General features: G+C 34.0%; 3 protein-coding genes across 6 annotated transcripts in view; 2 read left to right on the top strand and 1 right to left on the bottom strand.

The window, feature by feature from the left end:
• Positions 1 to 11,377, top strand: part of LOC144840802 (nudC domain-containing protein 3-like) — a 25,890-nt gene extending 14,513 nt beyond the window's left edge. Inside the window, exons 2-9 of one of the 2 annotated variants that reach the window (XM_078696841.1) lie at positions 8,651 to 8,732; positions 8,917 to 8,974; positions 9,459 to 9,487; positions 9,530 to 9,657; positions 9,840 to 10,002; positions 10,329 to 10,448; positions 10,856 to 11,044; positions 11,279 to 11,377. In XM_078696841.1, coding sequence (XP_078552967.1) covers positions 8,651 to 8,732; positions 8,917 to 8,974; positions 9,459 to 9,487; positions 9,530 to 9,657; positions 9,840 to 10,002; positions 10,329 to 10,448; positions 10,856 to 11,044; positions 11,279 to 11,377 — 868 coding nt within the window. The other variant, XM_078696842.1, reaches the window with a different exon arrangement.
• LOC144840800 (N-acylneuraminate cytidylyltransferase-like) overlaps positions 1 to 19,325 on the top strand; it is a 23,994-nt gene extending 4,669 nt beyond the window's left edge. The window contains exons 2-9 of the mRNA XM_078696837.1: positions 522 to 674; positions 1,390 to 1,542; positions 2,119 to 2,257; positions 2,837 to 3,021; positions 3,398 to 3,487; positions 4,127 to 4,264; positions 4,602 to 4,864; positions 19,313 to 19,325. Of these exons, the coding sequence (XP_078552963.1) occupies positions 522 to 674; positions 1,390 to 1,542; positions 2,119 to 2,257; positions 2,837 to 3,021; positions 3,398 to 3,487; positions 4,127 to 4,264; positions 4,602 to 4,801 (1,058 nt within the window). The 3' untranslated portion in view covers positions 4,802 to 4,864; positions 19,313 to 19,325. The remainder of the gene's footprint in view (positions 1 to 521; positions 675 to 1,389; positions 1,543 to 2,118; positions 2,258 to 2,836; positions 3,022 to 3,397; positions 3,488 to 4,126; positions 4,265 to 4,601; positions 4,865 to 19,312) is intronic.
• Positions 11,415 to 19,325, bottom strand: part of LOC144840783 (zinc phosphodiesterase ELAC protein 2-like) — an 84,800-nt gene continuing 76,889 nt past the window's right edge. For all 3 annotated transcript variants that reach the window (XM_078696810.1, XM_078696809.1, XM_078696811.1), the window contains 13 exons: positions 19,156 to 19,207; positions 18,956 to 19,016; positions 18,152 to 18,250; positions 17,744 to 17,971; positions 16,874 to 17,086; positions 15,781 to 15,919; positions 15,642 to 15,680; positions 15,072 to 15,181; positions 14,769 to 14,856; positions 14,267 to 14,387; positions 13,594 to 13,672; positions 12,741 to 12,885; positions 11,415 to 11,793 (listed from right to left, as the gene is read on the bottom strand). In XM_078696810.1, the coding sequence (XP_078552936.1) occupies positions 11,620 to 11,793; positions 12,741 to 12,885; positions 13,594 to 13,672; positions 14,267 to 14,387; positions 14,769 to 14,856; positions 15,072 to 15,181; positions 15,642 to 15,680; positions 15,781 to 15,919; positions 16,874 to 17,086; positions 17,744 to 17,971; positions 18,152 to 18,250; positions 18,956 to 19,016; positions 19,156 to 19,207 (1,548 nt within the window). In that variant the 3' untranslated portion in view covers positions 11,415 to 11,619. The remainder of the gene's footprint in view (positions 11,794 to 12,740; positions 12,886 to 13,593; positions 13,673 to 14,266; positions 14,388 to 14,768; positions 14,857 to 15,071; positions 15,182 to 15,641; positions 15,681 to 15,780; positions 15,920 to 16,873; positions 17,087 to 17,743; positions 17,972 to 18,151; positions 18,251 to 18,955; positions 19,017 to 19,155; positions 19,208 to 19,325) is intronic.

Genomic DNA, 19,325 nt, shown 5'->3' with positions numbered 1-19,325 from the left:
ATGAATGAAATGAATGAAATGAATGAAATGAATGAAATGAATGAAATGAATGAAATGAATGAAATGAATGAAATGAATGAAATGAATGAAATGAATGAAATGAATGAAATGAATGAAATGAATGAAATGAATGAAATGAATGAAATGAATGAAATGAATGAAATGAATGAAATGAATGAAATGAATGAAATGAATGAAATGAATGAAATGAATGAAATGAATGAAATGAATGAAATGAATGAAATGAATGAAATGAATGAAATGAGTGAAATGAGTGAAATGAGTGAAATGAGTGAAATGAGTGAGATGAGTGAAATGAGTGAAATGAAACGAATGAAATGAAATGAATGAAACGAATGAAACGAATGAAATGAAATGAATTACGTCATATAAGTGTCATGCACGAAGAGTAAGGGATAAAATGACTCTTTCCAGACAATGATTTGTTCATAAGTCATGGGAATTGACTTTAACTTTAAATGCATTATGGAACTGTGATTCGATGCTTATTTATCACACAGTATTTGATAGCGTTTGGGTGTCAACCGACCACGATGAAATTGAAAAGGTATCTCGTGAATTTGGAGCGAGCGTCTTCAGACGAGGTGCGTACGGGGCTAGGGATGGTGCATCATCGCTAGAGGGCGTTCAAGAATTCCTCGAAAATCGCCCAGGTATGTTCATTCATTCATCAGTGGAAAATTGCTTCCATTTATTGCCATTTGCATATAAAATATACATAGAAATTATGTTTGCTCTGAGATATACAAAAACAAATAAATAAAAAACTAACAATTACAAAGTGGCACATCACTTTCGTACGGTATACTACAGCATTCAGTGCCCGAATGGCAGCTGGATAAAAGCCTGTTATACGAAACATAGCATGAGCTTATTGCTCGAACAATAGGCCATACGGTACCGTAATACACTGACGTTATTATGTACAATGAGATGAAAAAAGATTTTATAAAAATACAAGCGTGTGTGTTCCCAGTAATAATAATACAACACTTAATATTGTAGAATATACTGAATAAATGACTTCGGAAGTATTACAAAATGTTTAAAAAAAATTGCTCTTCTATACTATAGGCCTAGTTCAAGAAGAACTGAGAATAATTATTTTCGGGAAAATAACGACGAAATGTTTTCTTAGAGGTTGCTATTAATATGCGTCACCGTCAAAAATGTCAATTCAATAGATAAGACAGGTTATAAAGTTCAGTATTTAATTTTTACAATTTTAGGCCCACGGAATACCCTAATTTCAAAATCATGAATCGATCCACCACCACTGTATTGTCCGACCGTGTAATAAATAACACCTCGACGTTTTCGGCAAAAGATTGAAGCAATTATAATATTTCTTCTATGTTGTTTTCTTAGAGGTAACCGTCATGGCTCTTGTCCAGTGTACGTCACCATGTCTTCAGCCGTGGCATCTGCAGGCCCCTGCGCGCATGATCATGGATGGTGATTACGATTCAGTGTTTGCCGTCACTCGTCAGCATAAGTTTAGATGGGAAGAAGTACATGAAGGTAAGCTTGACCATGGCAATCTATATAACACGATTCTGAGTCCCGGAGATCAAAGGGCTTATCTGTGGCTGCGACACGATCAGTTACACGACCCTTATTAACAGACACCTCACTTCGTCACGGAGAAAATACATAGTACTGTTGGTATTTGTCGCAGCCAGACATAAGATTAAAGGATTTTTACGAGTTCCTATCTTGGAAAGGCGAGCTTAGTGTCCTGTTGGTATATCTTTCCTTGGTTTGACCATGGAGGAAATTCCCTCCATGGTTTGACAATGGAGGTATAAAATAAGCCCTCTTGGGTTGACTCGATTCTATAAATTAGTGGCACTGTAGTTTGGCGCTTACCAATTTTAGGTTCAAAGCATACAGTCTAATTCCCTTCTTCTTGTTTAATGGACTCACATCTTAAAATAAAAGTGGGAATTTCACCTAGTTTTTTTTCAATTATCAAATAACAATAAACATGCGTAGTTATTTCAGTAAGTCTAGTAGTATTTTTTTTAAACATGCTATTTTAATTTTCGATGTTTTCTGGTTTAATTTCCGATGTATTTTTGGTTTAATTTCCGATAGGCGAGAATACAAAACCGTTAAACCTTGATTCTAAACATCGGCCTCGGCGACAGGACTGGGATGGGGAACTTGTCGAAAACGGCTCATTTTATTTTAGTCGCAGAAATCTACTCATGAATGGTGTATTCCAAGGTGGAAAGTAAGTAAGCCTATTAAGCTAATATGATATGAATATAAGGAATTGTAATAGGCCTATTCTGTATACACAAACCGAGCAATCTATAATCAACCATTTCCACAACCAGCCAGGCGAATAATATCACTCAAAAATGAATACAAAAGAATTCACTACCTGCATTTCGCCTATCCATTAGTCGACAGCAGCATCTTGTTAATTTTAATCCTATGAGCCTAGTGCACGTTTACTATACAATACATGTTTATTATTTTTACTTTTGATAAAACATTCAGTAGACTTGCCTCAAGTCTCTAATCTAGCCATATAATATTATTATTGTATATCTTGTATTGTCTCTTTATTTAGTCGTAATTTCGAATTTGTTAGGAGACATAAAACGAAACGAGGGGAAATATATATCATTTTTTGGTCCCCGAATATGCCCCTTAATATGGATTCTACTGTTTAATAGTTTCATTGATATTCTTTATAATTGTTCCCTATGTTTTCGGAAATAAGTTGAAATGTTATTTATGTTAACCAACGTATTAGAATTTTATTTCATTTATTATTTATTTTATTAAATATTATTCGTTAAAGGGTAGGTTATTTGGAGATGGGTTCAGAGTATAGTGTTGATATCGACACAGACATAGACTGGCCAATCGCGGAACAGCGTGTGGTAAAGTTTGGTTACTTTGGCAAGAGTAAGCCGCAAGAAGTAAAGCTGGCTGTATTTGGTGTAGACGGTGTATTGACGGATAACCTTGTATATTTTACTGAAGGTGAATTACGAATGAAATTATAATTGATTGTAATCCATTCTTCCCTATTCACAATACAAACAATAACATACATCCCACATGCTAGACCCGATGATAATAACAATTCACATTGATAAATAAATAAATCATTTTGTTTGACAAATCCAGTAAAGACATTACTCACATTCTTAAGTGATCCGGTCCACTGATATTTATTATCTACAATCCCACAAAATGCGCTTATTCACGAATTCACATTGATCTCTATACTAAAACCTTCAATTTACACAAAAATAGTTATTAGTTGTAAAACCAAAATAATGAATTTCATTCATTCTTTTCCTTTATTTTGGATAGTACATCCAGAATTAAACTAATAAACGCCTTGAATCTTTAGAAAATGGACATTTCACAACCTACAACCAAACGGACGCAATGGGTATCCGAATGCTGTTGGACAGAGGACTTACAGTCAAACTGATTGCTTGTAAGTTTTAATATGGAAGTATAGCCTACAGTATAGAAGAATCCCATTCAAGGACATCTTCGGGACCCACTATATAGTGAATTTCGTCTGAATAGGCGTCTGACCGTAGTCCTTTGCCCTTCACAGAAAGTGTCCTCTTAAGCTCTGTCTACACTATAAAACTAGTTTGACAAAAACAAGTGTGATGGGCCTAAATATGGTGATATGCCCAAATATGGTAGTGATATGACATCATCATGTCCATATATGGGCACCTCAATTTTTTTGTCGCATACAGTTCGATAGTGTAGACAGAGCTTTAAATATAATGAAGTGTGGTGTTTTCTCCTCGATAATGAATAGAGGTGTCTCTTGAACGCAGGGTTCTACAACTAGAGTGAGCTTATGAAGCTTTTCTTTAGAGTAGAAATGTACATCTACCGTATCAAACTTTAGGTGATGTGCCCATGAACATGATCTAACTCTATGGACATGATGATGTCATATCACTACCATATTTGGGCATATCACTACCACATTTGGGCACACCAATTTTTTTTTTGTCAAACTAATTTGATAGTGTAGATTGAGCTTTAGGTCTATCATTGATTCAAGGATTACGGTATGCTCTAAGATAACGTTATTATACTTTTTATCCAGCTGAAGAAAATGAACTTCATCAGAAGTTTGCTGACAAACTAGGTGTGGAATTAGTAATGGGATGCGAAAATAAATTAGCCCAGTTAGTAAAATGGAGAAACAAAATGGAGCTGGATATGACACAAATTGCGTATATGGGTAAGGAAACACAATGCTGATTTAGTTTTACCGTTTTAGTTGATTGTAAAAGAAGTATTGACATCCAACTCTCAAATTCATCAGCTCGATATATACAAACTAATGAAAGCACTTTAAATTCATATACTTTATTTACTAGAGAAAGTAACATACACCGTCCACCAGTTCAGCAGTACAGAACACGTAAACACCGTATTTTATACGGTCATAAATTACAAAATCATTATAAATTAATCATGCGTAACAAATAAACAGTAACTAGTGCCATCACATAGTTGCGCGCGCACCCATACGCACACTCTAGTAAAATACTTTAATTATACCTTTATTATTACAGGTTCTGATATACCGGATCAAGAATGCGTGAAAATGGCGGGTATTGGTGGAGCGCCTAAAGATGCGCAACACAATCTTAAAGTCATGGCCTCGTTTGTATCAAATTTCGACGGGGGACGAGGCGCTGCTAGAGAATTTTGTAATCATATAATTTTAGTTACACAAAAAGCCACATCTGATGCAAATCGAAGTGAAACTTAGATAAATATTGCATCATAATATGATGGAATATGACTACATTGGCATACTATATTTTACGTACCACTGCACTATAACACCCCAAAGAGGGTGGTACGTGTGTGTGATATCGGAACCTCATGAATTGCATTTATTATTCAAATAATATATCTTGATCTTGTTGATTGTGTAATTAAAAAACTCCAACTGGAGGATCACTCAATTGCAGATAGAGGTTGAAGACGGGAGAGCTAGATCAGCTTGGAGAAGCTATATGGGAAATAATAAATTGTGGGAAAAGAAATTACTCTTTATGTTTATTTATTATTTTATATTTTATTTAATTGTGTGTTTTCACGTTTGTCGTTTGTCATGCATGCGTGCACAACAACGTACGACATAGTAGGCCTACGTCGGATACAATATTATTTATTGTCATTTTAACAACGAGGTAGGCGCGCCTATAAATGAAAGGTGGGTATACATTTTGATTTACATACAATTTGGCCTATACAATGAATACAAAAAAAGCGTGTAACCAATGCATCTAATAAAGAGACCTTACGAACTTAACTATTAAAATATAGACTAGTCCAGATAGTCATATTTCCACTTTAATAAGATGCTGTAGGCATTTCGTGTTAAAAGCGAAAAAATATGTGTTTTAGGGTAATTTTGGGGTGCTGAATTCAAATCTGCTGTTTACCCGGCTCAATTTTTAGATCTTCACCCTTAAAATGTGAAAAACAAAATGGCCGCCATTTCAGACTTGTTTTGGCTTATAACTTGACTTTTAAGTGACGTAGCAAGTTAAAAATGGTGTCTATACCCATGTTTGTGATACTGAGGATTCCAAATATACTGTTATTAAAGTTGTAAATATTCTATTTCAGCCGCCATGTTGAAATCCAAGATGGCCGCCATTTTAAACGTATTTTGGCTTATAACTTGACTTTTAAGTGACGTAGCAAGTTAAAAATGGTGTCTATACCTATGTTTGTGATAGTGAAGATTCCAAATATATTGTTATTAAAGTTGTAAATATTCTATTTCAGCCGCCATGTTGAAATCCAAGATGGCCGCCATTTTAAACGTATTTTGGCTTATAACTTGACTTTTAAGTGACGTAGCAAGTTAAAAATGGTTTCTATACCTATGTTTGTGATACTGAGGATTCCAAATATATTGTTATTAAAGTTGTAAATATTCTATTTCATCCACCATGTTGAAATCCAAGATGGCCGCCATCATTTTAAACGTGTTTTGGCTTATAACTTGACTTTTAATTAACATAGCAAGTTAAAAATGGTTTTTATACCATAGTCCAGTAAAAGTATGGTTGCACCTAGAACAATTCATTGCAACAGAATTTCTTTTGTTTTGTCTGGTTGATATGGTCCAAATTAACATCATATCCAAAGTTTACCAAAATCGGACATCGGGAAGTGGGTTCATTAGCATAAATTAAAAAGGCCGCCATTTACCAGTCTTGTATATTATCTCCTTAACGGTTTAACTTATAGACCTTATAGTTTACATTAGGCCTATAGCATTCGATTATTTTTTTCTAGACCACCAGCCGATACGTAGGCCTACTCAACTGTATTAATACCACCTATTTACATTGATATATTTAGTTTCCTCAACAAATTGCTGTAAATAAATATAGATAGAGCTATCAGGGGCGGTCGCAAGACTATTTTAAGAGGGTTGCCCAAAGACTCCAGGGCTGAAGACACTGAGTATTTGAGCAAGCAAATTGTTAAATGACACCCCTAGATGGCCGCAAATGGTACTCTCGCACGTAAAATTCATGATAATTTTTTTTTCGTTCAATGCGAACGTCACGGGGAAGTCCCCGATGAAGGTACTTTTGGTACGGTAATACATTCTAACTGAATTCTAATAACTGTACTCAATTAATGTAAATTAATTATCAATTAATAATTTTAAAACGTTATACAAAAAATATGAAGCTGTTGCTATAAATATATTGAGCGAAAGGTTAAATTGTATAATTTGGAATTTTAATTCATTTAAAAATGCTAAATAAAGTCAGATGTTAAAACCACAATTTCCAAAAATTCATTTTTATTTATCCACTATAAACTTTACAAAAGTGTTGTTTTAAACCACACTCCAAATAAAACAAAGAAAATAATGATAGGGCATTTGCAGAAAGAAGCAAACTTTGCTCTGCTACCGGTATAACACGGTTCAAATTTCGGAACGTCTATAAATTACTACGGAAATTCGGCCTAATATTTACGAACGTACGGAAATGAAGATAAATAGGGTACTACACCCATCGGAAATACAAAACTATACGCACCGAAAAATTGGCCTAAGGTTATGGAAAACCCCCGGCAAAACGCAATAATTATGGACAAATCGATTATTAGCCTTGGCAATATGCCTAATATTTAAAAGGTATGAATAAGGCTATATTTCGTTTGTCGATGAATTTTTGAATTCATGTGTGAATGATTGATCCATTAGAGGTAATCTGTGATGGCTCTAGTAACACTGCTATGCGTGGGTACTTTGTGACTAACGTAGTATGCTACATACACGAGCCTAGATAGGGAAGATCTGTACTGTCGTTCATTGCGAGAGGAGGGGGAAGTCCGGTAATGTGTCATGAAAAATGTAACAAGCCAGAGATGAAATAAAATCACTAACATTTAGCTGATTGTCGTTGTTTTAGTCGTCGTCAGAAGTTTATCGACCGACATCTATTTCTCATGTGTAGAGTGTTTCTTTGATTGAGTAATGTTGTTTGTATTATAACACAAGTTCATTTTGGATTTTCAGTAAATTACCAATGGTTTATTCAAAGTCAAACTGTAACTAATCCCTCGCTATTCAATAAAAATGTTATTATTATACTACTATATTGTTGAAAAATGGATTGCGTGATATGAAAATGGATTGATAGTAACACGTAATAAAGATACGTTCTTGTCTGGTTATTAGGTATTCATGCTCTGATGAAGCAGAGGATTATTTTGGTAGCGTTCCATTTAAAATAAATGTTTACAAAGAAATATTTTGGTTGTGAAGGTCGTTTTAACAATTAGGCTAATATCAAAACATTCAACAATGATAAAAAGAAACATAAGTGTGCCAAATGTGAGCACGTACCATTCAGCGGTTTCGGAGGAGATACGTAAAATTACTCGACAAATTTAGTAGCAGCAATATATATATATCCACCAGTATACAGTAGGCACAGCTATGTACAGATACATTCAGCCATACCCCACCGAGAGTCTGTCCAATCGAATTGGACCAATACAATGAAAGCCCCAGTGATCTAATGGTTAGAACATCTGCATATCAAGCAGAAGGTTCCGGGTTCGAATCTCAGTTAGGGCTTTCTCTCATTCTCACAGGTTTCGTCATTTTTATTGTTTCTAATTAATTAAATTTCATTATATCACCGGGCGGATTAGAATTTATTCTGTGCCTGTGATATTTATATACTGTATATATACAGTATATAAATCCAAAGGCAAATTACTGAAAAAATGACAATGCTGTGGGTATCATGTAGCTGGATCTCAATGGAGATACAAAAAAAAAACGAAAAACGAAATCAAAACGATAAAGTAAAACAGCCAGAAAAGTTAGCAGAGCTTTCGGGCAACACTAGCCCTTCCGATATGGGGTTAAAGTGTTTCCAAATATAAAATAAACCGGTATATACTATAATAATACAGGCTAGGCATATTTGTAATAAAATATAAAGTTTTTATAGTAGTATTACTACTGACTGTACTTTAAGGCCTAGTAGTGTAGGGCTCTAGGCCTAGGCCGCGCCTTAGCCTAGGTCTAGTTAATTACATTTTTTTTAAATTGTACTTTCTTTAGAACTGATTTTTATCACATTATGACAAGCAAGACAGACGCAATGGGACTTCCCCCAGGAGCAGCTCGTCGGCTCATAATGCAGGTAAAATAATAACCATCCATGATGCTGATTACACAGGTTCTTTCCTTCCTTATTTATAGGAAACAAAATAAGTATTCAGTATTCACTACTAGTCAGTAAACCTGGCTTGGTCATTTTGATTTTAGGTTTACATTTCCAGGGAGATTACATATTTATTGATATATTATTTATTTTATTTTTCCAGACCTACTTGAAATATGAGCAGCTCAAACACGGTGTTCCTACAGAACCATCTGAAACAGGTACAGGCATTACTGTACGTCTCCGCTGGCCAATAACACCATAAAACATATACTGCGCCTTTTTTTTATCCATCCTCACAATAGCTGTACATTAGACGTTAATGTTTTTGTAAACATTTTTAGATTGTATGCAATTTCCAAGGCCAGTGAATAATACATGATAAAAAAAAACATTCTGTAGAATGCACCGTCTATAACAGCTCTACTTCGACAGCAATATTTTTTAATGGGTCTAAGTTCTAACCTAAAATTCAGTGGCGTAACGGCTATGCCGAGTGCCCACTGGCTAAGGGTCTGGAGGGGAAGATGGCTTTAGAATATGTTGAATAATAACACTAAAAATGTCTGAGGTCTCCAGTGTTGAAACCAAGGCCTTTATGTTATCCAACTGTTTTTATTATAATTATATTGAAAAATACATACAGTACAGTACAATCCACCTTTTGCTGCTGAATTTGTTTAATAATAGTAATTCTAATTTTAGATATTCCAGAACCTTTAAACACAGTTGAAGTGGAAACAAGTGAACAACAAAATGAAGCAAGTGAACAACAGAATGAAACAAATGAACAACAAAATGAAACAAGTGAACAACAAAATGAAACAGTTCAACAACCTAAAGGAAAAGAACATCTCAAACCAAGTAAAAGCAACATACAACAAAATGAAACAAAACAGAAAACGTAAAGTATTTAATTTATAATAAATTTGTTAATCCAAGGAGGAGTGAAATTTCACTCTTCCTTGGTTAATCGAAGTAGAAAGATTGGCGACGAAAACTATGTAAAAAAAAATCCATGGTAATATTTTTTTACGATCTTTTTGGTAACATACTAAGGTTTCACAATCACAATTATATTTAAAGGATTTCATCAGCTTTAAGTCAAGCAGACACATTTAATGGTGCCATGTGTGACACGTATTGGTGGTCACAATCTATCAAGGATGTTGACATCAAAGTTGCTGTACCACATCATGTAAGAAAAGCTAAACAACTTGATGTAAACATTCAGGCCTCAAGCATAAAGGTGAGTGTGTATGTACACCATCAGATACTAACGATAAAATCACTGACTTAGCTGAATTCTGCTCAGCATCAATCAATGAAAAATAATATTTATTTCCTCTTTTAAAAATACACAAATTCTAAACCGTCTGGTTATATACTGAAAATTTAAAATTAATTAACACCGAGATTCAGAACCTTCTGCTTGATACTGTATGCAGATGTCCTAACCATTTATAAACCTCTGTCTGTCTACACTATCAAACTTTATGTGACAATATATGGACACGATAATATATCGCTACCATATTTGGCCATAACACACTTTTTTGTGTTACCTTTTGAAAGGTCGCCTTGAAACCTGCTGAACCAAATAAGACACCTGAAGTCCTTGTTGAAGGAAAACTAAAAAGCCAAATTCGTACTGATGAATCCATGTGGAGTCTAATACCCGGAGAGTGTGTACAGGTTAGTGACAATTATTTATTAATTGCAGTAATCACACAACAGTTGCTGTGTATCTCAAATCAGCAGATGTATAATAATAAATTATATTGTATTTATAAATATAACAAATTCTAAACTGCCTGGTGATATACTGAAATTGATTCAATTAATTTGAAATGATAAATGAGGAAATCTGTGAGAATGAGATAAAGTCACCCCAACCGAGATTCAAACCTAGACCTTCTACTTGATATGCAGATGTCCTAACCATTAGACCACCTGGGGCGGTTTAGAATGCATGTTCTGTGCATAATATAAATAAATTATATATATATTTATATAAATAAATAAATTAAATATACATATATATATATATATATATATATATATAACATATTGATATAATAATTGTTTTCAAATGTAAATAGCTTAATCTGGAGAAACGCATAGAAACATGGTGGCACGCTGCATTGCAAGGTGAAGCAGAGATTGATCCAAAATCGATCAACAACTCGCAATCAATGAACGAGTTAGACGAGGACGATAAGCAAGGCTTCAGGCAGGCTATGTTTGATTTTGAACAAAAGCAACAAGGAAAACCAACTAGCAAAGAACTGGTATGTAAAAATGGAATCTTTTAAAGCTTTGTCTACACTATCAAACTTACGTGACAGGCCCGTATATGGACATGATGATGTCATATCACTACCATATTTGTGCACATCACACATTTTTTGTCAAACTAGATAGTGCTTAAAATTGCAAAATTAGGTCATTGTTTGCATTCTTCAGATACTGGTGATGCTTCCAATCATTTATACACAATACTAGAATTTACGATTTCTTTACAGAGTGCACATGAAATGCTGACGAAAGCTTGGGATGTCGAGGGTTCACCGTTCAAAGGTCAAATGTATGACCCTTCTGTTGTCAACATTTCAACAGGGTGAATACAAGTCCAGAATGTTGAAATCGGGGCAACTGCAATAGATTTTCTTCCAATTTTTATTAGATTATTTTGCTTTGTGAACAGTCAATGAAATTGTTAAGGATTATTAACGTCGACCAATAAATATTTTTTTACCTATGTTAAATGAAAAGCAAACACAATGTTGATGTTTATCTACTATTAATTTGTTTTCCTTAAAATAAAACATAAAAAACAAAAATGAATACAGTAATGCTTAATTTTCTATGTTGCTTTTTGTTTTTTTGATACATTCTCGTTTTCTATCAAGTCTGGTGGTATTGATCGTTTCTCAATTTTTTTCCATCTAATTTCCTCGAGTTCCTGAAGCTCCTCGGCAAAAAGTCGTTTCATAGAGGGAACAAGTTTTGGAAGCAGTTGAAGTTCAGATAATGAAACCTAGGAAAAATATAACAGTAAATGTATGCCACCAAATGACAGAAAATCGAAATACAAGCCAATAGAGGTTTCTAGAAAACAGAAAATCATGGATTGAGAGTTATTGGCATTGTGTTCATGAAAACAGCCTTGTCTGAATACCAATGTAGTAAGAGGTTAAAAACAGACGAGGCAAAGATTCTTTAAATATAATATTATTAATATAAAATATGACGATCTGTGCTGAAGAATTGGCATGGGTAGTGAAAATTTAAAATGCTGGCTACGGCCCTGATTGCTATGTAAATCCATCTATTTAAGGGTTTTAGAGTATGTACCATGTGAAAATATGCCATCATGTCTGTAACACAATGTTAAACTCATAATCATTGTAGAAAAAAAAAATCTGAAAAAAATAAGTTTGGGGAAGTGGAATGTTCCTAGTCTGGCTATGTTGACTGCTTCTAACATTCTATTCCCCCTAACTTGATTTCTAGGCCTTTTTTTCCCTGATTAATAATAATTATTACAGTTGCTAAACTTTCCGAGTCATCTCATGAACTTCTCTGGAATGCACATGAGCCATGACTACCAATTGGAATATAATCTACTGTGTTTGTAATGTTCTTTTTAAATCGGGACAACAGTACAGCAGTGGAGTCAGGCAGTACAGTAGTGGAGTCAGGCAGTACAACAATAGAGTGCAATAGTACAACAGTAGAGTGCAATAGTACAACAGTAGAGTGTGATAGTATAACAGTAGAGTGCAATAGTACAACAGTAGAGTGCAATAGTACAACAGTAGAGTGCAATAGTACAACAGTAGAGTCAGGCAGTACAACAATAAAGTGTGATAGAGCAGTAGAGTGCAATAGTACAACAGTAGAGTCAGGCAGTACAATAGAGTGCAATAGTATAACAGTAGAGTGCAATAGTACAACAGTAGAGTGCAGAATCAGTTTATTTACCTTCATATTGTCAAAGGCTACTGCTACTTTGTCACTAAACTGATCACTAAAGAGTGGAATCTTTGAATATCTTTGACTGAAGTGGGTCAAGATGATACACTTTGCTTTCATTTGTACTCCTATGTCGATAGCCTGACATGTCATACTGCAAGTAAATGAAGTCATCGAATCTTTTGAATTACATAAATATTTTGTATTTTGCGCTATATAAATTAAAACATTATTATTATTATTATTAATAATAATATATGAAGCACTGTCTCTCACACAAATGCCTAAGTCAACTGAAATAGGTCAATCGGTTTATTCAATAATGAGCAGGGGCGAATCCAGGATTTTTTTTCAACGAAGAAGAGCTAGTATTATAATATAGTCTGTCAAATATAGATATTAAAAAAAATATTTAAAAAAGGCCATTATGATTCAATATTTCAAACTTTATTTGTAAGTAATAATAATAATGATTAATTTAATTTAAAATTTTTTTTTTATTTTTAAAAGTGGAAAGCGCATGCCCTCTCCCTCCCTTCCCTGGATTCTCTACTAAAGCATGGTTCCCACTAGCGACGCAACGTAAGAAAATGTCCTTCTAATAATTGTGTTTGTCCCTGCCTGCGTGAAATCAAACCTGCTTGTTGCGCGTTATAGTAGACTTTGGCCTAGTTCACCCCGCATACTTTTGAGTACGCGCTGTACTGTGTTTTCCAGTGTTCTTTTGCCTTGCGTTGTTGTGTGAAATCAAAGTGATTTGATTTCCCGCAGCTATGTTTGCAGCACTGTTACGTCGTTGGTTTACGTTATGTTCTAGTGGGAACCACGCTTAATGATGACTGTAACAATTAACATACTGTACCTGTGTCGTTTTATCTTAGCATCTTTCTCCATTCCATCTTCTAAAGTTGCCTCATGTATTAATAAATCAGCATTCATTCCTGTCATAAGTGAACATTTTCAGATTTGATTATCATTTGAAAGGCCTAAAAGAAATTCTTATTTTCTCAAGCACAGCATCAATTGAATAACAGGGTACTTGGTGGTTATTCCCCTAGGGGTCGATCGGTTCGGATAAAAAACATTTTATTTTGAGATAATGCAGAAATAAATAAGTATGTAGTCTATAAAAAACTACTAAAAAATATTATAGAAATGTTATTCATGCCTGCAATTTCAACTAAAAATGTTAATGCTTGATTTAAAAAAATGAAATGACCTTAGATTTGATCAAATTTTAGGTTGGACAGGCAGCATAACAATACCTAGTTAGATGTTTGCCCTACTCTGACGTAATGTGTACATTATAAGTACATTGAGAGAAACATCTGACCAATTACTCAACACCCTGACACCAAAGCTACTCCGCAGTTAGTAGTCACAAACAATTAAAATGCCTAGTTAGTTATTTTTGCAGTCACAGATTTATTTGTATCAGCATGGCTTATGAGTTTCCCCATCAAAAAAAACAAAACAAAACAGAAGTTGCTATAAATTAACACAAAGATTGATAATTGTAGTATTAGTGTACTAACCTGCCTTTACAAGGGCTTCACAAGGCATTGTATCACCTGAATATACAAATTTCCAGCCATCCTGATGAGTGATAGCCACTCCATATGCATGCACACAATGAATTACAGGCACTGTTTCGAACTATGCAAGATACAAAAAATGTCTGTTTCATTCAGCTAATAAATAACTAAAAAGGTGAAGTTTTGATTTCCTCAAAGAGTTTTTCAAAGAGCACTATTTTATGGCATGGAGTGAAACAGTTTGATTTGAGATGAATTTATTTGGAAAATCATTATAAAACATACATACAAAGTGATATACAATAATTACTGACATTACAAATAAATACATTTTATATAAAAGGTTGATTTGCAATCTCTGAAAAAATGTCAAACCTGGGTACACATGTGTGAATGTGGCTCAGCTGACATTAATAGCAAGAGGAGAATCTATGGAAAGCCAGCTATGAAAAAAAACCGATTGGTGGATTTCCATAAACCACTGTTAAAAAAAAGAGAGTACCTTCATAAGTTTAAGTTTCTTGAGTAGAGCTTGTCCATGTCTAGGAATGTTATCTTGATCCTTTGTAAACTCTCCACACTCTACAAATCTAAACAAATTCTTTTATTATTCAATGGATTTCGTTTCGTTTATTTATTCGACCAGCATAAAATCAATACAATATAAATATATATTAAAAGAAAATGCTGGGCAGGGGCTGCTGTAACTCAAATGAGTCAGCTACCCCTATAAACACGGCTTACTCAGTTTCAGATAAGTTTAAAACTTGTTTTTATAAATACTAAAATAATAAAATATACAAACCTAAGTTTATGAATAAAGTCTTCACAGTTTTGATTGTATTGGTTTAACCAAATAAGTAGGCGCTTAGGTCCAACTAATAATAAATCTTTATCTTCTGCTCCTCGACTAACCTACAAAAAAAAAGCAAAACATTCAGAGCAGTGGCGTAACACAGAATCCTGGGGCCCCTAGTCTAGGGACGATAAGGAGGCTTTGGCTGTTTTTAGCCTTCACCAATGTATTTTAATGCTTTTTTTACCTCATGGCCATGCTCAGGAGCCCCCATGAGCTCCGGGGCCACTGGGCTTAGCCAGTGAGTTTAGTTCAATTAATTTTATTAGTAAGTCGACAAGGTTCACAAAACTAGCTTTTTAAATCAAGATCTGCAAATACGGGCAATAAATTCATAAAAATGAAATTCAATTATCATTCCCCATTGATCAAACTGAGCCTGAAAGTCAGCTAAAATTTAGATAGTAAACTGACCAATCACATATCAGAAAAGCTAACTCTTAGCTGGAGTGAATGGGCTTTGATAACATTTTGTCTAAAGCCATAACAAAAAAAAATATATCAATAAATAAAACATACCACAACATTTTTCCAATGTTTTAGAATTTTAATCAAACCCTGTAAAATATAAAACAGATATGCTTTTTAATATCATAAAAAAAAATGCATATTATTATTACCATATTTTAAGTATAATAAAAATGCAAATGATACGTACCACATGGTGATCAGCATGCATATGCGAGATAAAAATACACTGAACATTGAACAAAATATCATCAAGGTCGCTACCATAGAAACGAAACATCTGCGCAAATGACCCCTCACCTGCATCTAATATCATGCTTTGATCTTTACTGGAGAAAAAAAACATGAACAGGTGACATACATCTGTATCAGAATTTATGAATAAAAAATAAAAATGCAATAAAAACATTTATTTAAAAAAAAACAAAATGCATGAATAACAATAGTGTAGTATCATTTAAATTTTAATAATTATGTCAATCATGTAATAGAGCGAATGCAATAGAGCGAATCTAATAGAGTGTGATGTAATAGAGTGAATAATAGAGTGGTTGTAATAGAGTGAATGTAGAACAAATGTAATTAAGTAAATGAAGAGTGAATGTAATAGAGTGAATGTAATAGAGTGAATGTAATAGAGTGAATGTAATAGAGTGAATGTAATAGAGTGAATGTAGAACAAATGTAATTAAGTAAATGAAGAGTGAATGTAATAGAGTGAATGTAATAGAGTGAATGTAGAACAAATGTAATCAAGTAAATGTAGAGTGAATGTAATAGACTGAATGTAATAGAGTGGATGTAATAGAGTGAATGTAATAGAGTGAATGTAATAGAGTGAATGTAGAACAAATGCAATCGAGTAAATGTAGAGTGAATGTAATAGAGTGGATGTAATAGAGTGAATGTAGAACAAATGCAATCGAGTAAATGTATAGTGAATGAAATAGAGTGAATGTAATGAGAATGAATGCAATGAGAGTGAATGTAATAGTAGATTTAATAGAGTAAATGTAGAACAAATGTAATCGAGTAAATATAGAGTGAATGTAATGAGAGTGAATGTAGAACAATTGTAACAGAGTGAATGTATGAGAATTAATGTAATAGAGTTGATGTACAGTAGAGTGAATGTACAGTAGAGCGAATGTACAGTAGACTAAACGTAATAGATTGAATGTAGTAGAATTAAAAATGATAATTCTATTATCTATCTATATAAATATTAAATATGGCAATAAATAGGTAGAAGTGTAACTGTAGTAAGGCATGAATCATTTTACCTTAAATTCAACATCACACAAGTAACGTTTCTTTCCTTATTTGGCATTGCTGATCCCGTTCCTAAAAAAACCACTTCAGGGTATTTAACAGTTTCTTTTTGTACAGTTCCACTTTCTTCACTTGCTCTAAATGTGTCTAAATCTTCCAAAAAGTGTTCCATTTCTTTAGCTTCTTTTATGTATGGTTCAGTGTTTAAGGTTGGAACTAAACTTCTGTAAATAAAAGAATAGAATTTATTGAATATTAATAAAAGTATTAATACAGTAAACTCTCTTGAACACACCTGAATAGCAAAGTATTAAATCAACCTGTTTGAGTATAATCCCATGTTTGAGTATAATACCATGTTTGAGTATAATCTCATGTTTGAGTATAATCTCATGTTTGAGTATAATCCCATGTTTGAGTATAATCTCATGCTCAAGTACTGTATAATCCTAGTTTGAGTATAATCCCATGTTTGAGTATACTGTAATCCCAGCTCAAGTATAATTTCATGCTCGAGTATAATCCAAAACTTGAGTTTAATCCCATCCACTATTAGGATAAATACAGATACAGGGTAAGTCAATTGTTAATGCAATCGGCCAAATCAGAGTTCAATCACACCCCTAATTTTTAGCGAACTTTGTACCTAGGCTCTCTGATACAGTAATGTACAGTATATGTCAACTGTCATGGACAACCTTCATTTGCAAAGTAGATTAAAAAGTAAAACAATTTAAAATCATACAATTGATGATTCACAAAAGAGGCTGTAATTCTCAGTACATTAAAATTACAATTTCATATTCAGTGGAAGAATTTGCTAGTTTGTGTTTCTAAGTAAAATCAATAATGAATGTTATACTGCACAACAGAAAACCTACCTATCAACTCCTGTAGGAGGGTAGATATGATACCTCATGTATGTCTCGGCTTGTACAACCTTCAAACTATCGTCATCCAAGCCCAGATCTATCCTCTTAGGCTCATACAGCAAGGGGAATATCTGAGGGTGCATCAGGTTCAGCTTAGCCTGTAAACCCCTTGCCGACTCGTGAGATGCACTGGCCTGGCAGTTGTTTACGATTAAATGCTCTGCCTCGGGGTGAAATCTATACAAGTAAAGTAAATAATATTTAATTAAATAAATTATTATTTATTATTTTTCAAAAATCAAAAAAACACAAAGAATGTATAGTAATGTACAGGTAAAGCCATGTCGCAGGGGCAGGAACCAACATCTAACCTCATGGCTAAGAAGTATGTTGGTAGCTGCAATAAAGATTACATACTTTTTCATCCAGTCTTTATAGCGGGGATGCTGGATAACTTCCGATGGTGTAATATGGATAATTAACCTTGCAGAGTTTTCACCATCCCCAGCCTGACAGCTGCAAAGATAAGTTAATAATAGATATTATTTGGATCATACCCGTTACATCCTTCGAATAAAGTAAATCCTACTCTACAGCCCCACTGTCCTCCCCTGCCTTCATGGCTACAGTATCCTCAATCTACCCTTCCCTCCTAGCTTCTTTCTCATTTCATTATTCTCCATGACACAAATCCTACTTCCAAAACCCCACTGTCCTCCAGCCTTCATGGCTATCCTCAATCTACCCTTCCCTCCTAGCTTCTTTCTCATTTCACCATTCTCCAGGACACAAATCCAGCAAAGCCTACTTGCACAGCCCCAATGTCCTCCAGCCTTCATGGCTATCCTCAATCGACCCTTCCCTCCTATCTTTTTTCTCATTTCACCTCTCCAGGCCACAACTCCAGAAAATCCTACTTCCACAGTCCTCCTGCCTTCATATCTATCCCCAATCTATTCCCTCCTAGCTTTATTCTCATTTCACAATCCCCAGGCTAGGTCACAAATCCTACTTCCACAGTCCTCCTGCCTTCATAGCTATCCCCAATCTATTCCCTCCTAGCTTTGTTCTCATACAATTCCCCAGGCTAGGCCACAAATCCTATTTCAACTGAGGTCCTCCTGCCTTCATAGCTATCCTCAATCTATTCACTCCTAGCTTCTTATTTCACAATTCCCTAGGCCACAAATCATCAAAGATGTTGTTTTTATTTAAACATACCTTTGTAGTGCTTCATTTTGGCAGAGTGAATCAAGGTAATTAATCGACGGGCACTGTAGCACTAGAAATGTAATGAGAATTAAGTTGATTATATTATTATAATGATAATTCTATACAAACCAAATATGCTAATTAAATTTATTTTATTTATTTTTTTTAATTTTAAAAACATAAATGTTATTTAATAATTAAAATCTAACCTATGAATGGGTGACTAGGGATATCAGGACCAAGAACATCATCTGGATTAACCTAAGAACAAACAAAATCAAACTATTAAATGATATTTTATACCAAATCGTAATATACTAAATCAATTTGATTATTTGACCAGCATAATTACAAACAGTAACAAACAATATAACATATA

The sequence above is a fragment of the Antedon bifida genome, chromosome 4, assembly GCF_963402885.1.
Source record: "Antedon bifida chromosome 4, ecAntBifi1.1, whole genome shotgun sequence".
NCBI classification, from domain to species: Eukaryota; Metazoa; Echinodermata; class Crinoidea; order Comatulida; family Antedonidae; genus Antedon; species Antedon bifida.
The sequence above is the reverse complement of the archived record's forward strand: the minus strand, read 5'-3'. Positions and strand labels throughout refer to the sequence as shown.